Source organism: Cylas formicarius, unplaced genomic scaffold, assembly GCF_029955315.1.
Source record: "Cylas formicarius isolate icCylForm1 unplaced genomic scaffold, icCylForm1.1 PGA_scaffold_2__14_contigs__length_35257938, whole genome shotgun sequence".
NCBI classification, from domain to species: domain Eukaryota; kingdom Metazoa; phylum Arthropoda; class Insecta; order Coleoptera; family Brentidae; genus Cylas; species Cylas formicarius.
Window position 1 is genome coordinate 28,403,392 of NW_026844319.1, and position 18,538 is coordinate 28,421,929.

General features: G+C 32.4%; 1 protein-coding gene across 2 annotated transcripts; it reads left to right on the forward strand.

The window, feature by feature from the left end:
* The first annotated feature begins 790 nt into the window (after window positions 1–790).
* Window positions 791–18,215, forward strand: LOC132698812 (lipase 1-like). 2 transcript variants are annotated; one of them, XM_060665125.1, is made up of 7 exons: window positions 791–1,177; window positions 5,273–5,586; window positions 7,741–7,987; window positions 11,886–12,044; window positions 12,590–12,674; window positions 14,896–15,038; window positions 17,903–18,215. In XM_060665125.1, the coding sequence occupies exons 1-7, from the start codon at window positions 1,082–1,084 to the stop codon at window positions 18,059–18,061; spliced, it is 1,203 nt and encodes a 400-aa protein (XP_060521108.1). In that variant the 5' UTR covers window positions 791–1,081; the 3' UTR covers window positions 18,062–18,215. The 2 variants fall into 2 exon arrangements, with proteins under 2 accessions (XP_060521108.1, XP_060521109.1); XM_060665126.1 differs by having other exon boundaries at window positions 1,065–1,177; window positions 2,398–5,586; window positions 17,903–18,212.
* Window positions 18,216–18,538: the final 323 nt, after the last annotated feature.

The window sequence follows — 18,538 nt, forward strand, 5'->3', positions numbered from 1 at the left end:
AGTGAAAATAAACTTTCTTTTCCCACTCCCGTCTGTAAAATACCCAATTACGCACCGATCTAGGGTGCGGAAAGCGTCACTTTACCAGTTTCGTTTTCCACGAATCCGAGCCACTTCGGACATTTCCGGGATTTTACCGCACGGGTTTGGGAGCAATCGGATGTTTTCGGAGATATTTCCCACGCTTTGAATTTTGACGTTTGTCAATTCTGGTGGTCCTGTCAGTGAATGTATTCCTGTTTTGCGAAAATGTACGCAAAAACTAACGGTCGTAGAAAAAGTATAGTATGCAACACGTTTACAACTTTTTAACTCACTCGTGGCTAAAAGTTTTGCACACCCCATACGCACAGCAGTATATACGAGGCGTGTTCAAAATGTAAGGCGATTTCTAAGTTTTGTAGAGAGATATTTATTTACCTTTTAAAATTAATGCTCAAAAATTTGAAATCATACCGTAGTTCATTGAAGTTATTCATTTATTATTATTGTAGCGGACATTTTGTCACTTTTGGGTTTGGGTTTTGTTTACCTGTCCTCTTTATCTGCGGGAATCTGTTTATACTAGATTGAAAGCTCACCAAATCTTTTAAAAGGCACATGTGATATTTTCATAATACTTTTGACATGCCAATTAATATTCCCTACCGGCAAGAACCGCAAAAATAAAGATTGTCTAACTGTTTTTTCTTTTTATTACCATTTTCCACCGTATACCTGTTTATAAAAATTATGTGGCATAATTCTATAGGTTTTAAGCTTTAAACGGGTCCTTTAAGTATGTTCGTACTAAAAATGTAAAGCGAACGCTCCTTCGAATTGGTGCAAACAACCTTCGATTCTGCGCCAATTAGATATCCGATGTACTTTAAAACGACAGGCATTTTATTACTGACATTTTTTTTTCAATTTATAACCGTCGCCGACTTACGACATAAAAAACACTCGTTTAACCTTTCGAGTCTAACAAATGGGCCAATTAAAAAATAAAAAAATACCATTAATGATAAATGAAATGCGAGTGCCGAATTCTTGAAAAGGGTCACGTCAGTTTGCGGTTGATAGCGGACAGCGGATTGTTATGTCAACCATATTTAAAGTTTTCTTTGTTATAGTCAATTACCTGATTAACAAACCACTGAATTTCATTTCACATCCCGACGCTGGCCTGCCCATCGTGAGTATTGAATATCTGCCCCGTTTCGTATTTTGATTACTTATTAACCGACATGGTATAGTCTGTCTCAATCTTCATCGTGCTGGCTTCTGGTAGCAATTCTGAAAGTTACCTCCCAACGGTACGTATTAAAGGACAGAGCATTAGGCACGGACCATCAAAGGTTTATACTATTTATTTTGTCTTATATAGAAATGCCCATGGAAGTGTCCTTAATTTTTGTAATGTGCTGTTCTGATAGGGGTTAAACATGCAATGACATGGAGGAAGACGTAAAACCGTTTTCCAAACCTGTTCAGCCAAATTATTACATACATTTTGTTTTTTGATTTCATATAACATCCTTCAAGTTTTATTGGGGAAGGTTCGTCGAAAGCCAACACGATGAAAATTGAGACAGACTATATCAAGTTATATTTTATTTGCTATAATATGTACAGGGCGTCCGAAATAAGGCTCTGTTAAATTATTTTAAATAGAAAAAACTTTATATCATTACATTTTTGTATATGTTGTATGTGTACTACGACTGAGTCGAAAAATCTTTTTTTTATCAAAAATGACGCTTGCATGCCCTGAAACGTTATTGAGTGACGTTAGTCTTGGCGCATTCACCATGTGTCAAGAAATGTGATCTTTTTTAAATTATTCATTTCACGGGCACCATGGAGCGCATCCCTGCATAAAAACTTTTAAAAATGCCCGATTAAATTGGCTGCTATAAAAGCAATAAGTGAAAATAAAAGCCTATATTGAGAAAAAAAAGTAAATAATAACAGCCATGTCAAGTGTAATTTTAATTTTAATTTTAAAATCTTTTGAGGGTCATTTTGAGGGTCGCAATTAATTAAGCCAAACTCAGCCTTACAAAACAAGAAGTAATAATTGGATTTTTTTAATGACAAAATATGATAGTTATTTTCGAAACGTTTTTATTGATTACTGGTAAGTCATGCATGAAAAAACTGATTGCTGATGTCTTTTATGTCTTATTATTTTTGTGATATCTTTTATATTGTGTCACTATGATGATCCTGATTCACTTATATTGTTTTGCCAGTAAAAGTGGCGCACAATGAAAAATGTAAGGGTTGCTATCTAAGGGAATTGACTGTAATAAATTACGCGGCAATTATAATCTTCTTGTGTAATTTTTGAGATATACAAGTTCCTTTCTTTTTTACCGGAACGCCATTTTTTAAATAAATTTTCGGTTTCAGTGTCGAATTTTGTAATATTCAAGACGTATCCAGCAACATAAACGGGTGTATTAATTGGCGATCACAGAATATCACTTGGACAGTACGCTCATAGTACAACAAGTACAACAGTGGATAAAAATACATTGAACATGCAACTTCATACTTATATTATACAAATTTTACGAAATATTCATGTAATATAGAATAAATATCCTGTTAAGGAAATTATCGTGTTGAGAATGTCGATCATTAATTTTTTGACAGTATGCTAATTGGTTTGAAAACCTTTCCAAAACATTACTCAGGATATTGATGATGATTCTTAACTACGAGTAAATTGTCTATCTTGTGTATTATATAAATGCTAATCAATGACGTAGAGAAAAAACAGCATTAACAATTAAGGAGTATTAAACATTTTCCATCATCTTTATTGATAATTAACAAGGTATACAAAAGGTAAAAAAGAGTATTAAGATTTAAAGCGGAATGAATTTAGCGGATCTCAAGATACTGTTTTTTTTGTATTATTTGTAATGGGTTGAGTGTATTTTCATGATATTTAATATGTTAGGGACACGTGTACCAACATACTATACAAAAATAACCTTACTTTTTTAATACACCTCGTATATAGTATATATAGTATATCTAACAAAAACTAACTAGAATTGTAATTCTAATTGTAAACACTAAGGCACAGGTAGGTCAACTATCTGCCGCTGTGGAGATTCTTGACATTCATCCACAGTTGGCCTTTGAAATATGGCTAAGACCCACTAATTTTTAAAGCTGATTTATATTTCTCTCGCGTTCTTTCAAAGCAGCAAAATCGTGCACCTGTCCTAAAAAAACGCAGAAACCAAGGTTCGAAATTATATAACATGGAACATTATAGAGGCTTCAACTCTAAAGGAGTTCAAAATAAAGATAATTAATTATATAAAGGTTAATTATCAATAATATAGATAAAAATAGCGTAATTGTAATTCGTATTGCAGCTTCAATATAAAAAAGACCATGTAAAACCTGTTAAAGTCCTCCAAACGATAGAGAGTCGACTGCTTTTTTTTTCGTTATATTCTTTGCTGGAAAAGTAGTAATCTTAGTCACAATTAAGTCCCCTATAACAAATTGAACCGTTAAATCGCTCATTTTGTTTAATTCTGTTGTCTTCAAGCTTTTTAGCTGCCTCCCTTCCTAATGAAGAAACGTCTATGGTGTTCACTTCATTATCACTGACATATTTGTTAACCATCTGCTCTTAATATGTAGCAACAATTCACTAGATGTTGTTTGCGTCTTACGATGTTTTGTGCTGTTAATGCCTTGTTGTTTGTTCTTACATATCGCTACCTAATTTGGCACCCATTGTTGCTAACGAGTCTAGCACTGTCTTGTTTTGCTCTTTCGACCTGTCCGTTTCCTCTCGTCATGCCAACTGCCGTGGTGAATACGTTTATTCCTCTTTCTGCAGTATAGTTACTAAATTCTTGTGATACAATGCTTTTCCGGCGTCGGTTATCAAACGCCTAGCATTACCAAATATTCAAATAATTCTTCCAGTGTAGTTATTACATGTTTACTTGATGTTTACTGCTGTTAAAAAGACCAATTTTGTTAAAGCATCTATTATTACCAATACACCACATTTTGTGGTGTGAATCCAAGCTGCAGTATATATTTTTTAAGAAATCTGCGCATCTTTGGGAACCAATATCTTTCTTTTATACGCTCAAGCGTTTTATCAAAAGCGAAGTGTCCTATGCCATCGTGGTTTGCTTTCACTATTTGCCATCTACACATTTTTGCATTTGTATTCTGTTACGCGATACAGTTTATTCCCTCGTAGGTCATATTGTATAAAAATATTTTTATTTTCGTTGTCTCTTGACAAAAGAATATCCTTAATTTCTTTTATCGTTTTGTTTGAGCTTCACGTAAGTAGTCATCTTCAAAAATTGCTGAAACGTTTCGGACCTCCGGTTCAGTATCATGTGTATTTTCACTTTTAAAATGTCTGCTAAGCGCGTCTACGTGTTGTAATTGTGACCCTGGTTTATGTAAAAGATCAAACGATAAATCTTGTAAATATAAAACCCATATTGCAATTCTTGGAACTATACTTTGCTTTGAAAGTGCATTTTTGACAGAATTACACACTGTGATAACTGTGCATTCTCTGCTTGCTAGATAGTACCTGTATCTATCTAGTGTTTTCACGATTGCTAGAAGTTCAAGTTCGAATGAATGATATTTTTTTCTTCGTTGGTTGTCTGTTTACCATAGTACGCCACTGGTTTTTCTACTTTTTCAGAAATTTGGGTAATTATTCCGGCAAATCCCTCTCTGCTAGCATCAGTATATGCTATCGTTTTACAATTTTGATTAAAAATTGCTAATATTGACTCTGAGGTAAGCATACTTTTCAAGTCATCCATTATTTTAGTTTCTTCTTGTGTCCATATCCAAGGGCAATCCTTCTTTAATAGTTTTGCTAGTCAGCATATGTACAAAACTCAACGAAAAAGAGCATAGTAGCTCGAGACTAGATAATCCTTTCCGATTAAATTTTTCAAAAAGTTGACACTTGAGAGGCGCATTACTAAATAAGCAATATTGGGAGGACCTCCAAGAGAGAATCAGATCTTCCTTCCGAAATATTTACATTTGTTGACATCACTAACGAGTGCGTTTTCTCCTCATTCAATTTTAGGCGATTCGCTGAAACTACCTATTGGTATATTCCTTCGGGAACTGTGTTTCCCCTTTAAATGTTTCTACATTCGTGTTTGATGTCTTAAATATAGAGTAATCTGCAAAATGGTATATCGTTTGGAGAACTCTACTACCAATATTTGTACAAATTTGCTGCATTCTTCGGTACCTACAGGACGAGTTCCTAGGGAAGTACGGTTACCCTCTCGAAAGGCACACGGTGGTAACGGAAGACGGGTACCTTTTGACCGCTCACCGAATACCTCACGGCAAACATTCCAACGGTACCAACAGATACCCGGTACTTTGTATTCACGGCACAGGCGGAGTTGGGGAGATGTTTTTGTTCCCGGGATACGGAAAGGGCATAGGTTGGTACCTCGCCGATAGGGACTTCGACATTTGGCTGCTAAACACCCGGGGAAACTACCATTCCCGGAAGCACCGGAAGTGGAACCCGGATAAAGACCCAGAGTTTTGGAATTTCAGGTAAAAAAATGGTGGGTAACATTCAAACAAAGAAAACAATACAACAAATTAATTTATCTCCATTGTCAAAAATGCATGTTATAAGAAAAGTCATTGTCTATACTGGCCTAAAGGAAAAAAGAGCTTTAAACATTTGCACGTCCTTTAGTCTAGTTAATAACACACTATTACCAGGCATTAAAAATTAAAAACATTAAAAATTTCAAAAGTTACAAACAATTAAAGATGGTATAAAGTAATGTTTAGTTTATTGTTCATACTGCGTAAAATAATAATAATTGTTTTTGGATTTTGAAAAAAAGATCCTTAAAGAGGAGGAAACTTACTAAAAAAATTTAGGATTTCCGAAACTGTACCTACATTATTAATCATTTCAATTTAACGCTACAAAATTGAGGTTGCTCGCATACAATAATTCTTTTTTTAGGATATATAAAGAAATAAGAAAATCTAAAAAATTAAGGTATAATCTAGACATTTAAAAATGCTGATTCCCGTTGAAATTTTTCATTAAAGTTCATTATTGCAAATCAGAAAAGATATATTTCAATAAATTTCCTGTATACCCATAGAATAACATAATGCGATGAAAGTTTAAATAAATTTCATATTTTGTTTATAATTATTTTTTTAAGTTAACAAACAAATCAAATAGTTCATTTTAATTAAAAAAAAAATTATATTCATTTATGATTAATGGTAATTGACAGTTACAACAAGTTCAGAAAAAAAAGTTTCATTAACAATTTCATTGTTTATTATTTTAACAATTTAACACAAAGAAATTAGATTTTTCCATTCACCATAATAGTTGCTTTTTATTCTTTAATACGCAGAAATTTGCGAAAAGGAATGAAATATTGTTGCTTGGAAACACCTAAGTAAATTTTGCCTCAAAATAGCTTTAAAAACTGAAAGAAGAAAATTAAAAAAAAAACAATAAAATTTAATTACGAAAAACTCAAAAATCCGGAGTCTACAAAGTGTATATCGGACAAACAGGTAGAGCTTTAAAAAAAGTCCAGTTATTGTTCTCATTTGTCCGTCCATACTTATTTGTATTTTCAAAATTTCAATTTACACAGTAATACATCAAAGGCTCTTTTTGAAAAATGCACACTCCTTGAGAACACATATACAAACAAAATGTTTTCTGAAATTGCAGGTTTCAATGACTGGGAGATGCAAGTATTAAAAATAACTGCAAATCTTCTGGCCTTAAGTCGTTGAATATCATAGAAAAAGCAGGTTTTCGTTCCTGAATGAGTAACATATATAATATATAATATGATATGATATGATTCCATTTTCAAAATTTTCCAAATAAATAAGAACTAAAAGTTCAGATTTTCACGAAATTATATAGTTTCGACAACACCGTGTCTTTATCAAATGTAATATTTACGAACTACCTGCTACTATATATACCGAAAAATGCCAATAAAACCTTGATTAATGTTGTGAGAATTTAAGTGTAATAATGAAGAGGTATTTAAATCTAATTTATCGTTAAGCATTACATTTGAATGTCTCATTTTGTTAATCTCGGTGGCTTCCAATAAATTTAATGTTCTACTTTTTGTTGCTGTACGTAAAATATCAAAATTGTCAAAAATGTGTTTTTCTATGTTTAAGTGTGTAGCATATTTAGAATCTAGACTATTGTTTCTAAATGCATGGATATTAACAAAATGAGACATTCGAATGTATTGTTAAACTTAAATTCTCACAACAACATTAATTAAGGTTTTATGTTTTTTTTTCGGCATACGAGTATATAGTAGCAGGTAGTTTGTAAATACTTCACACACGGTGTTGTCGAAACAATAGTTATGTGAAAATATATAATTTCGGGAAAATCTGAACTTTCTTATTTATTTTGTTAAATAGATTTTCGTCAAGTAAAAGCCACCTCAGTTCAAATAAATTTAGTTTCTCGCTCATAGTTGTGGACGTAAAAAAAAGGAAAGTAACAAACCCGAAAATTATATCGCATCGGTTATCATCGGTATCGCCTATTTCGTATGTAACTAACCAAAACTAAAGAAAACTAACCAAACCAATGAGTTAGGTGAGGTTTCGTTTGCTTCTAATCCGAAAAAAAAACAATGTTATGCATATGATAAAGGCTTAAGCCGTGTTTCTTGATTTTAGCTGGCACGAAGTGGGTGTTTACGATTTGCCAGCCGCCATAGACCACATCCTGACTGTTACCAATAAATCGAAACTGTTTTACGTGGGTCACTCGCAGGGGTCTACGGTATATTTGGTATTGACGACCCAAAGGCCCGAATACAACGATAAAATAGCGCTCGGCGTCAATCTGGCTCCGTCCGCCTTCATTGGAGACAATAACTACTTGCTGATGGAACTGGTCGGCAAGCATAGGCTACTCTTCAAGGTAGGAACGTCCATTTTAAGAACGTTGATTTTGAGAGAGGCAATTCTATATATATATATATATATATATATATATATATATATATATATATATATATATATATATATATATATACATATATATATATATATATATATATATATATATATATATATATATATATATATATATATATATATATATATATATATATATATTATAAGATTCCAAGAGTAATTTTTATTTTGAGATAAATGAGAGGCGTATCATCAATATCCCAATTGTATTTATCAATTAAAAGCGAACGTTTGAATATTGTGAATTGTAATAAAAACCCTGGGATTATATTTGATTGTAGACTTAGACTCGTGGAATATGTATCTTTGTGGGTGAGAAAGCCTTGTTTGATTTTGCATCATTTATACAGGCATAGAACGGTCCTTAATTTCACCTGTCCTTTCGATGATGAACTGTGGTTTCGTCCTCTATTACCCATGTCTTGATAGTATTAATAAATATTTATACGAGTGGAATTTTTCCGGAGGCATGGAAGACATCATTGGTGATCCCTGTACACCAATCTATGTCAAGAATTTAGGAAGGTTCTTGAGGTTGTAGTGAAACAGCAGCTGCAAAGTTATTGTAACTTAAACAATATTTTAGTGCCTAATCAGTATTGCCTTCGCCCCAAATATTCAAATGACTCTGTCGTTGTTACTGTCTGTGATGATTTCTTGAGGGCCTCGGAGGATGGTAAATTTGTGTTGGATGTGTTTTTGGATTTTAAGCCAAACAAGAAGTAGAACTAGACTCTTAAGAAAATTGTACAAAATGGGTATTAAGAGAACAGCGTGTAAATGACTTTATTCGTATTTAACAGATAGGGTATAAAAAACGAAATATAAAAATTGCATATCTGATTGCATAACTGTAGAACATGGTGTTCCTCAGGGGACAGTTTTGGAACCATTGTTGTTTCTTAGGTATATAAACGATATTGTAAATATTTTAGATGATTCCAAAGCGGTATTATTTGCAGATGACACTATGATTTTTATTGTGGGTGAAAATGTGGATGAAATGCAAAGAAAAATGAATGAATGAAAATGAATGCTGAAGCTTTGCATAAACACGGACAAGTAAAAATTTTGTGTTTTTGGTAAACGACATAAATTGAGTAAATTAAATTTCGATGTAAACATTTATATTAGCAACAAAAAATTAATTCATGAAAACGAAATTAAATATCTGGGTGTTATATTTGACTCAAATTTGACGTTTCATATACATGCCGTTTACATAATGAATAAATTTATAGATATATTTTATATCTAGAAATATACTAAAATGTAACAATTATGATTTCTTGTCTGTAAATCAAAAAAAAATGTTTAATGTCCATTTATTTATTTTTAAGATTAAACAGTGTGTTCCCAATTATGTTTGTGAAAAAGATATCTACTTCAGAGATATTCATTCTTACAATTCAAGAGATTGTGCAAATTTTATGTTGAGAGAATGTCATTCTAGTTATGTACAAAACTCTATATTAGATAAAGGTCTAAACCATTTTAACAATTTACCGGGTGATGTTAAAAACTGTGATACAATTAATAAATTTTATATTTCGAATTTATATTACATTTATTATATTTTTTATGTAGCATAATTCTAAATAAAGATTACATTATTATTATTACAGATTGCAAAAAATTCAGATTTGTTTTCGGCTTGCGTAAATCTAATAGGATTTCCCACAGAATCCAGGAACTTAGCTGGCTAAAAATTGTCATTGCTGATTTATAGTTTCGTAATGTTCAGTCAGTGGCTTTAAGGCACCCCTACAGACTCTCACTGCGACGATATCGTTCGTCTTTGTTCCGCAGATCATTTTCTTATAACGCTGTTGTAATTTTTGTGTACCCGATTCAATAAAATCTCAATCAATTAAATTATTTAAAAAATGTTTCAGGATGAAACTGCTCGAATAATTTGATTTTCAATATTATTCTTTTTATTTTTACTTTTAATAACTTTCCATTGTTCCATATTATAATTTCCTAACTAATTAGAACTTCCTATTTAGTTTTCAATTAATACATTTAAGAGGTTAAGTGGAGTAGCTTTTGCTAAATTTCGCCTCTTCTCTATTGTATAATTGTATATAACAATACACAACAATAAAGGCAATTTATTTATTACTGGTGTATTTTAAAATTTTAAAAATATCTAAGGTGTTATTTTTGAAAACTTTACTACCCTGTATCTCAAAAATGAAGACGTTTAATATATATGTCCATCTTAAGTTTTCTTTTTAAAAATTTTATTTATTTATTTTATTTAGCACTTGCCTATTTACATAAGCGAGTAAAATTTGCATAAACAAAACTATAAACTTCGCAAATACCCCGTAAGTCTCTTCTTGAACACTCTTGGGCAAGGCGCGCCCTTAATATTATCCAGCAGTCCGACACCGTCGTAGACTAGAGTTTTCTGTAAATTTTTTGTTTTTACCATAGAAACATTGAAGTGCTGATTGGAACGTATATTATATTGATAAAAGTTTGACCATTTTTCCAACCATAATTTAAGATAGCCTGGTAGGAGTATATCTATCACAGCTCAGGATGATTTTCATAACCCTATTTTGTTGTAACTGTAACTTATTTAAATCTTCTTTTGTACAAGATACACTAATATCCTAGTCCACTGCGATAAAAACCGCGATACACGGTTAAAAAACCCTATTTTCTTACCATTTTTTTTTTCATAGGTATTCAACATGATTACTAAAGCATAATTGTGGATCCAATATCACCCCTAAATATTTAATTTCGGAAACAAACTCAATTTTATTACCCTGTATATCCACAGAATACCCCGACTTATAAAATTTTTGACCGTTAACCTTAGAACCGATAACCATGCGCTTGGTTTTGGAGCTACTTAATTTCAGTTTATTTTGACACAGCCATTCGTTGAAATACTGCACTTCGGTGTTCGGTTTGGCAGCTATTTCTTTGCAATCGTTTCCAGAGACTGAAATAAGCGTGTCATCAGCAAATAAGTTAACAAAGGAGTTTTTAAAAACCTGACGTATACATTTAAGAAAACCTCCAAATAACAATAATATCATCAACGTGTCATGTCTATCATGTTCCATATGTTTACGATGAGAACTTTCTCTACATTCTTGAATTTCAATACGTGGGAAATAATGTTGAAAGTTTTTCGAATAGGGACTTTAGTAAACAGAAACGTCAGCATTATCAGCATTATTGGTTCTCCAACATTTTCTCTTGTAAAATATCGAGCTTCTGTTGTCCTTCCTTATGTTCGAAACATCACTGACCACAAATTCTTATGCAATATAACATCAAAATCACGTTTACCACTTGTCCAAAGATCTCGCAACATCTTCGATCCGTCAAAGACAAAATTCTGTTTGACATACCAGGTGCGTTTAAAAAGTAAGGTGACACAAGTCTGTAGCACATGTTCACAGTTTCAGCCAGTTTGCCCGCTTACTTTATTTTGAGACAGAACCGTTAGACGTGTTTTGTGTGCTATACAGTGCTGTAAAACACTTTAAATGGTGACAACGGCATATGGTGAATCTACTTTGAGCAAAAGCAATCTTTATAAAAACATAAAAATCACCTTACTTCTTGAATACACGTCGAAGAATATGAAAGAGCCTTAAGGCCACTATACATAACAAAATAGAAGGTGATCTAGTTCTGAAGAAGTCAAACCATGTTTCCTTGAAATGTATCAACGCTTATCAAAATGTCGCCAAAAGGAAACAATTACTTCGGGAGAAATATTAGCCGTTTCATCACAAAAGAATCCCACAATGTAAAGTAACATTTGTTAGAAATAACCCCTCTTATAATTACGTCAACGGCTGCTTTTCCAGTCTGTCATGAAGGGCATCGGTTTCCACGAAGTGCTGCCCTTTAATCTAAACAGACTCGTGAGGACGCTGATGAGATTCGTGTGCTCCGAAATCAACGTCTTCGTGGACGTTTGCAACATCGTCTTCAATTTTCCTGACAACACCCATCAGGTGGATCCCGTAAGTACAATGCGACCTTTGTAGAAACCCCATTTATATTAATTATTGATATTTTTATAGTTTGAATAATATAATTTGATTATTTGGTGTTTTTCTTTTTCAATATAATCCATTTGAAATATCTTAAGTTATTTAACTTACGCTGCAGATCTTTAAAAGTAGAACATTGTTGAAACAATTGCAAACGTAGATAATATGGTTGCTATCAAGGCAGACTACTGGTATTGTCCATAAATCGAATGATAATTATTTTTAAACTGAAATATCTCAAAAACGGCTAAATGAAATCTTAATAAACTGAACGATAGAGCAAAGTATTTTATCTCATCGGTTTCGAAAGTTACGGGAAAATACTAAATGAAACTAGAAAAATAGATAATCCCATTTAAAAAAATGTATGTTTTATTTTGGAATAAACTTTAAATATGCATCCCAGCAATCTTTACAACTTTCTTACTATTCCTTTTCTCATAGCTTACGGAACCAATGAGATAATTAACTTTGCTCTATCGCTAACTCACCCTGTAAGCCTGGCATCGTTTCAGGCAACGTTTCAGTTGATCTTCAGTTACGTACCTGCCGGGTGTTCCTTAAAACAGCTCAACCATTACCTGCAGATCGTGGAGTCTAGTAAGTTTCGTCGTAATTCAGCCAAATTGGGCGTTTGAGTAAAGAAAAAAGAAAACGTTCGAAACCACCATTTCAATATGGTGACTTCGATGTCTTGGTCTTTCTTAAGGAAAAACAAAAAATAAAATTAAGATGACAATTGTTTCGACAACACCGTGTCTTTATCGAATGTGTCGTCGAAACAATTGTCATGTCAAAATACATAATTTCGTGAAAATCTGAACTTTTAGTTCTTATTTATTTTGATAAATGGATTTTCGTCAAGTAAAAGCCTCCTCAGTTCAATAATATAAATTCATGGATGCCAAATTTCGACAAAAAGGATCAACTCTCCATTACAATAATCGTTGACCAACACCTTTCTAAAAGAAAAATGCTGACGTTCTAAAACGAGGAACAATATAAGTTGAGTTATTTTTTGTTCTTTGGGAATATGGGAGCAGTGGTGCGTTCAATTTATCTTGGTCACATTTTAACTGGCAGTGACTTTTTTGTTTTTGTAGGGTTGGTTGCCAAGATTTTTTTTCAAGTGACGTACAAAACAAAGCACTATCAATTTTCTGACATATAAGCTTACATCAAATTTTTTTAAATGTAAATTATTTATGTGTTTAAGAGAACATCTTACTCCGATTACAAGGATACAACACTTCATATTTTTAAATTTTTATATTAGTGCCTTGACTGAGTGCAACAACAATAATTTATAAATTCAAGGAGAACAATAACACTAAAAATGACAGGACACACTAAAGTAAAAAATTCTTTAACTATTCGAAATACCACCATTTTCCTAAACACTCTAATTGTATGCATTTATTCGGATTGTCTCTTAGCTGATTGATTGCCTAAGTTCCACGACATTATTACAAGGAGTTCTGTGCATGTGATTTTTTATGTGGCCCCAAAAGAAAAAATCCATTATAGTTAAGTCGGGACTGTTGGCTGGCCAATCCGTAGTTCCGCCGTTCCCTATCCAACCCATGGCATATTCCTGATATGTTTATTTTATTATTTATTTATACATTATTCTATTTGGTGCTCTAACAGTTTCAAGTAATGATCTATAGTTAACTTTTGATCTACAAATATCGGAGCCAAAATTTGTGACACCACACCATACATTAATTCGTTGGTACCCCTGGATTTTTTGTATCGTGTATTTGCCTAGGATTACTTAACGAACAAACTTTCATCAGTCCATAAAATATTTTTCAAATAATTGTTATTCTTAGTATGTCTATTTAAAAAATCCAAACAAAACTGCATCCTCCCTTGACATTGTTCTGCACTTAGTATTGGTTTTTATATTCTTTCATTGAACCCTGAGAAATACCTGTCTTTTCATATACTCTAGTAATAGAGGAAACTGGATGTGGTTCATAGAATCCGAATACGTTTGAATTCATTTCTCCATTTAAAACATTATACCTAACGGCATACCTTTTTAGCATTTCATACGTTTTCTGCAAATTTGGAACTATCTGAAATATCTGGATTAAGTCTAATATACTCACCATGAGCTGCGGTTGCACTTTTATTATTCAGAAGTATACTTGAAGCATTTTAACAATTACTTGGACAATAATTCAACCATCAAGGTCGTTTACTAATATGTTAAACATGTTTTTATTTGTCACTCAGGGCACAAATATATGATGCTATCTTATATGCCAGAAAATTGATAGCGTTTTGTTTTATACGTTGCTTAAAAAAAAAAACTTTGCTACTAACCCTACATTTTGTTTTTCTTGTTATCAATGTATCAAACTATTCAAAAAAGGGGATATATCACCACGGTAAGGTATGCAATGGGCAAAAATTGACTTTAACTTTTTTGTTTTGATATAACAATCAAATGATAGAGAATTGTCAAAACCTAAATTTTTTGGTTCCGTTTTTCCAAGTTTTCTCGAATGTCCTATTATTGATGATAATATTGTTCGGTTTTGTTGAACTCCTGTTCGATTGTCTTTCATGAGATTTAAAGAATTGCTTGAGAATCGAAAATACTTCAATTTCGCAATGCACTAGGCAAGCAGAATTTTCCAATTGCATTTGAATCCCCGGAGTTTGGTGATTTTGAAGCGTTATAAAAAAAATCACAATCAACTAAATAGGACATCATCAAATAATTGAAATTCTTTATTTTTAAAACTCTTTCGTGGGTTCTTCTTCTCTTGGCTACTCGAACCGGCATTGCTTTGTCTTCGTGCTTTAGATAGCTTCGCATTGTACGACTATGGACGAAGAGAGAACAAAAAGTACTACGGACAAGTTAAACCCCCGATTTACAATTTGGAAAACATCACCGCGCCGACTGCTTATTTCTACGGAACTCACGACGTGATAACGAAACCTGAGGTGAGGATGAAAATTTTAGTTAACAAACGCCAGTTTTAACGTTTCAAACAAAACGCGACTATTTCTCCTAGGCGATATGTTACATTAATATATATCAAATTAAAATAAAAAACTCAAATTCTCGTATATGCACGATTTAAAATTATTTTATAAATATACGGGGTGGCTCAAATACGCGTGATGAATAAAACACACATTCCTTGGAATTCGTTTTGAATATCATTAAAATCTAATGATTTTTCAATAGTATTAATTCCCCATAGTCAACTTTATTTTCATATGAGTGCAAATATTTATTTAATAAAAAAATATACATACTCAGAACCCATCTCATTACAGAGTAATGAAAAGAGACGACTGTTTAGGCCGTTGCCTTTAATGTAATTAATTACAGTAACAACATCCTGTAATAAGGGGTGTTCTTTTTCGATGTATAGAACTTTAATTTGCAATAAAACAACGTTCGATTAACATGAATTTTATTTATCCGAAAGATAATCTGTAGCATTACATTTTAAATATGATTTCTGGCATATGACCGCCACGGCCGCCAACATTTGTGGCCGTATATCGGCAATAACACGGCGAATGTTGTCTTCCAAATGGTCAAGCGTTTGTGGCTTACACCAATGACTTTATATAGCCCCACAGAAAGTAGTCCAGCGGTGATAAATCACAAGATCTCGGAGGCCAATTCACAAGTCCAAAACGTGAAATTAGGCGGTCACCAAACTGTGTGACATGTTGCGCCGTCTTGTTGAAACCACATCTCCTGGACATCATGATTATTTGATTCAGCGCACCAAACAGTCAATTTTTCTGGATGTAACGCTGTTTCGACATACACTTGAGGATTAGCTTCGGTCAAAATGCGGCAGTTTTGTTTGTTGACGTAGCCATTCAACCAGAAGTGCGCTTCATCGCTAAACAAAATTCGCTTATGAAAATCGGGAACAACGGCAATCTCGTTTTGGGGCCATTTGCAAGCGTTGTTCAGGCATGAATCTATTCATGATGAATTGCCAAACCAAACTGAGAATAAATCACTTGACAGCTTTTAAATCGGTCGCCATCTTGAACAGTAATGCCAACTTAAAGTCATATACATCGAAAAAAAGCACCCATTACTTTGTACAATTCTTCATCGATGTCTGTTGCAACTAGAGCTTATCTATGTATCATGCAATGTTTGAGTACTATATGAGGAGGAATTTTTATTATTAACCCTTCAAGTCCTTTTTTACTACCTGTAAATGCTGCGGCACGGCGACGCAGTGAGCCCAGGCAAGATCATCTTCTTCAAAAACGTATCTCACATAAACAATTAATTGAGACATTTTACTAATGTCTGTAGTTTCGTCAAGGTTGGTATTCAATTTAACAGAACTGATTCTATAATACGTGATATGGGTGAAATTCGCCGAGAAATGGTATTTCTTAATATTGGTATTGTTTAAATCGTTACCATATTTTTCTCCATGCATAATTGATGTCACTTTAATTTCCTAAGGAATGATGAGGGATTCTCCAATGATATGTTCCCTTAGATCCTCTTCAGAAATTGTTGTATATGTTTTCAAAAATACAATTTGATTTTACATACTTTCAGGTCGACTTTTAAAAAAAATTTCAGATTTATTTGCAAATTCTTTATGGTCGTTTCCAAATTTCTTAATTTAGCAGGTTTCAAACTTTCATTTGCTAATTTATCCGAGCAATCAACACACAACGAACGTTCTTCCCCATCAACAACGCAAAATGTAAATCCGTATTTCATAAACTCTTCTTGATATTTTCTCATAATATAGTTTGTCTAATATTTTTTGAAGTAACAACAGTGCCACTGAATTGGTTTTTATTTGGGTTTTCATCCACACTCTTTCTAAGTTTAGTAGATGTTGGTCCATCATTTAGCCACTTATCCATTATGAGAGTGTTAAAACTGAAACAAAATTATAAAAAAAAAACATTTCTTTGCTTTAAATTTAAATTTGTAACTACACTGGCGGCGCTTCCAACAAAATATTGGTTAATTGATTTTTGCAAAAATTAAAAAAGAAAAATGTGATACAAAAATACATGCAAAACATTTTAGAAAATAAAAACAGTTTTCCTTTATTATTATATTAATATCTACAGTGGCTCACATTGAAAATGATGCAGCACAGAATAAATTTTTTTTTTCGGGATCAATTACTGCTTCAATACAATTTTTTGAATAATTTATTTACATAAATTATTAACCCAGTTATAATCTGTATATTAAACAAAAAATTTGTTATTAGTTTATATAATTTGATAAAAAAATAATAGAAATCCTATTATTTACCTAAATAATGGGATCTGTTCCTAATAAGCTAAAGTTGATTAAAAATTACTGATTAATAATCTTTTTCATTTTTATTCAATAGTAATTACAATAATATGTGCACTTTGATATAATGCACACCTTTTCCACATTTAATTGTTTTAAAATAAAAACACAAAAAAACAAAAACAAAGACCGATAGCTTCAGATAATCCGCCAATATAACAAAAATAACTTCAATTTCACAAAGTAACATTACCTTACAGTTAACGAGATCCTAATGGTGGACTCACCGGTATATTATATGTTTTTCTGAAAATCTTTTGTTTCATTTGTCATAGAAACTGAGTGAACAAATTCATAAAATTTATTGCAGCGTTAGTAAATTTAAAAATAAACTGAGCGTGGATGTTCCTGAAACTGAAATAATTGATATGGTTTATATACTGGGTGAGGAAGTACTCAAACAGACGTAAATCAACTAGAAAATCTAATTGATAATAGCGCTAGTGCAAAGTTTTTAACCCCACATTTAATGTTACTAACTTATTTCTAGGGCATTGCCAAACTTATCTCGAAGACCAAGAACATCGAAGTGTACAAAATAGAGCAGGGCTTCAATCACGTCGATTTCCTGTTCTCAAAGAATGTCATCGAAATCGTCAACAAGCCTCTGTACAGCATGATGAAGAAATATGTGGTTAACATCGACTGACGTGTTATAAGGCTTCTAATAAACTCTGCTTGCTTCTACTTTGTTGTTCCTTCTATTTTAAAGATCCAGAAAAGGGTTTAGTCGACGTATACAAGAAGAAGAAGAAGAAGAAGAAGAAGAATCTTTATTAACCACATATTGTACAATTAAAATACAATTGCAGCCTGTCAATATAAGGTAAAAATACAAAAAAAATGAAAAAGTTTATAGGTGTAAAAAAACGTATTTTATAAATAACACAGTAGCGAACAATAACAAATGTAAAGGTCAACAACACTAACACGGAGTATAGAAATCGTTCAGAAAGTGCAAGATACTATGCTATGCTCTTCACACATTTCAGTAAGCCAAGGATTTCAATTTAGTTTTTTTATTTTGATGGAATACTCGTCCACACTATAGAAACAATTTTCAAAAAGCAACACTTTAATATTTGTTTTCAACACCTCAAAGGCCATATATCTGTACCTATCTGGC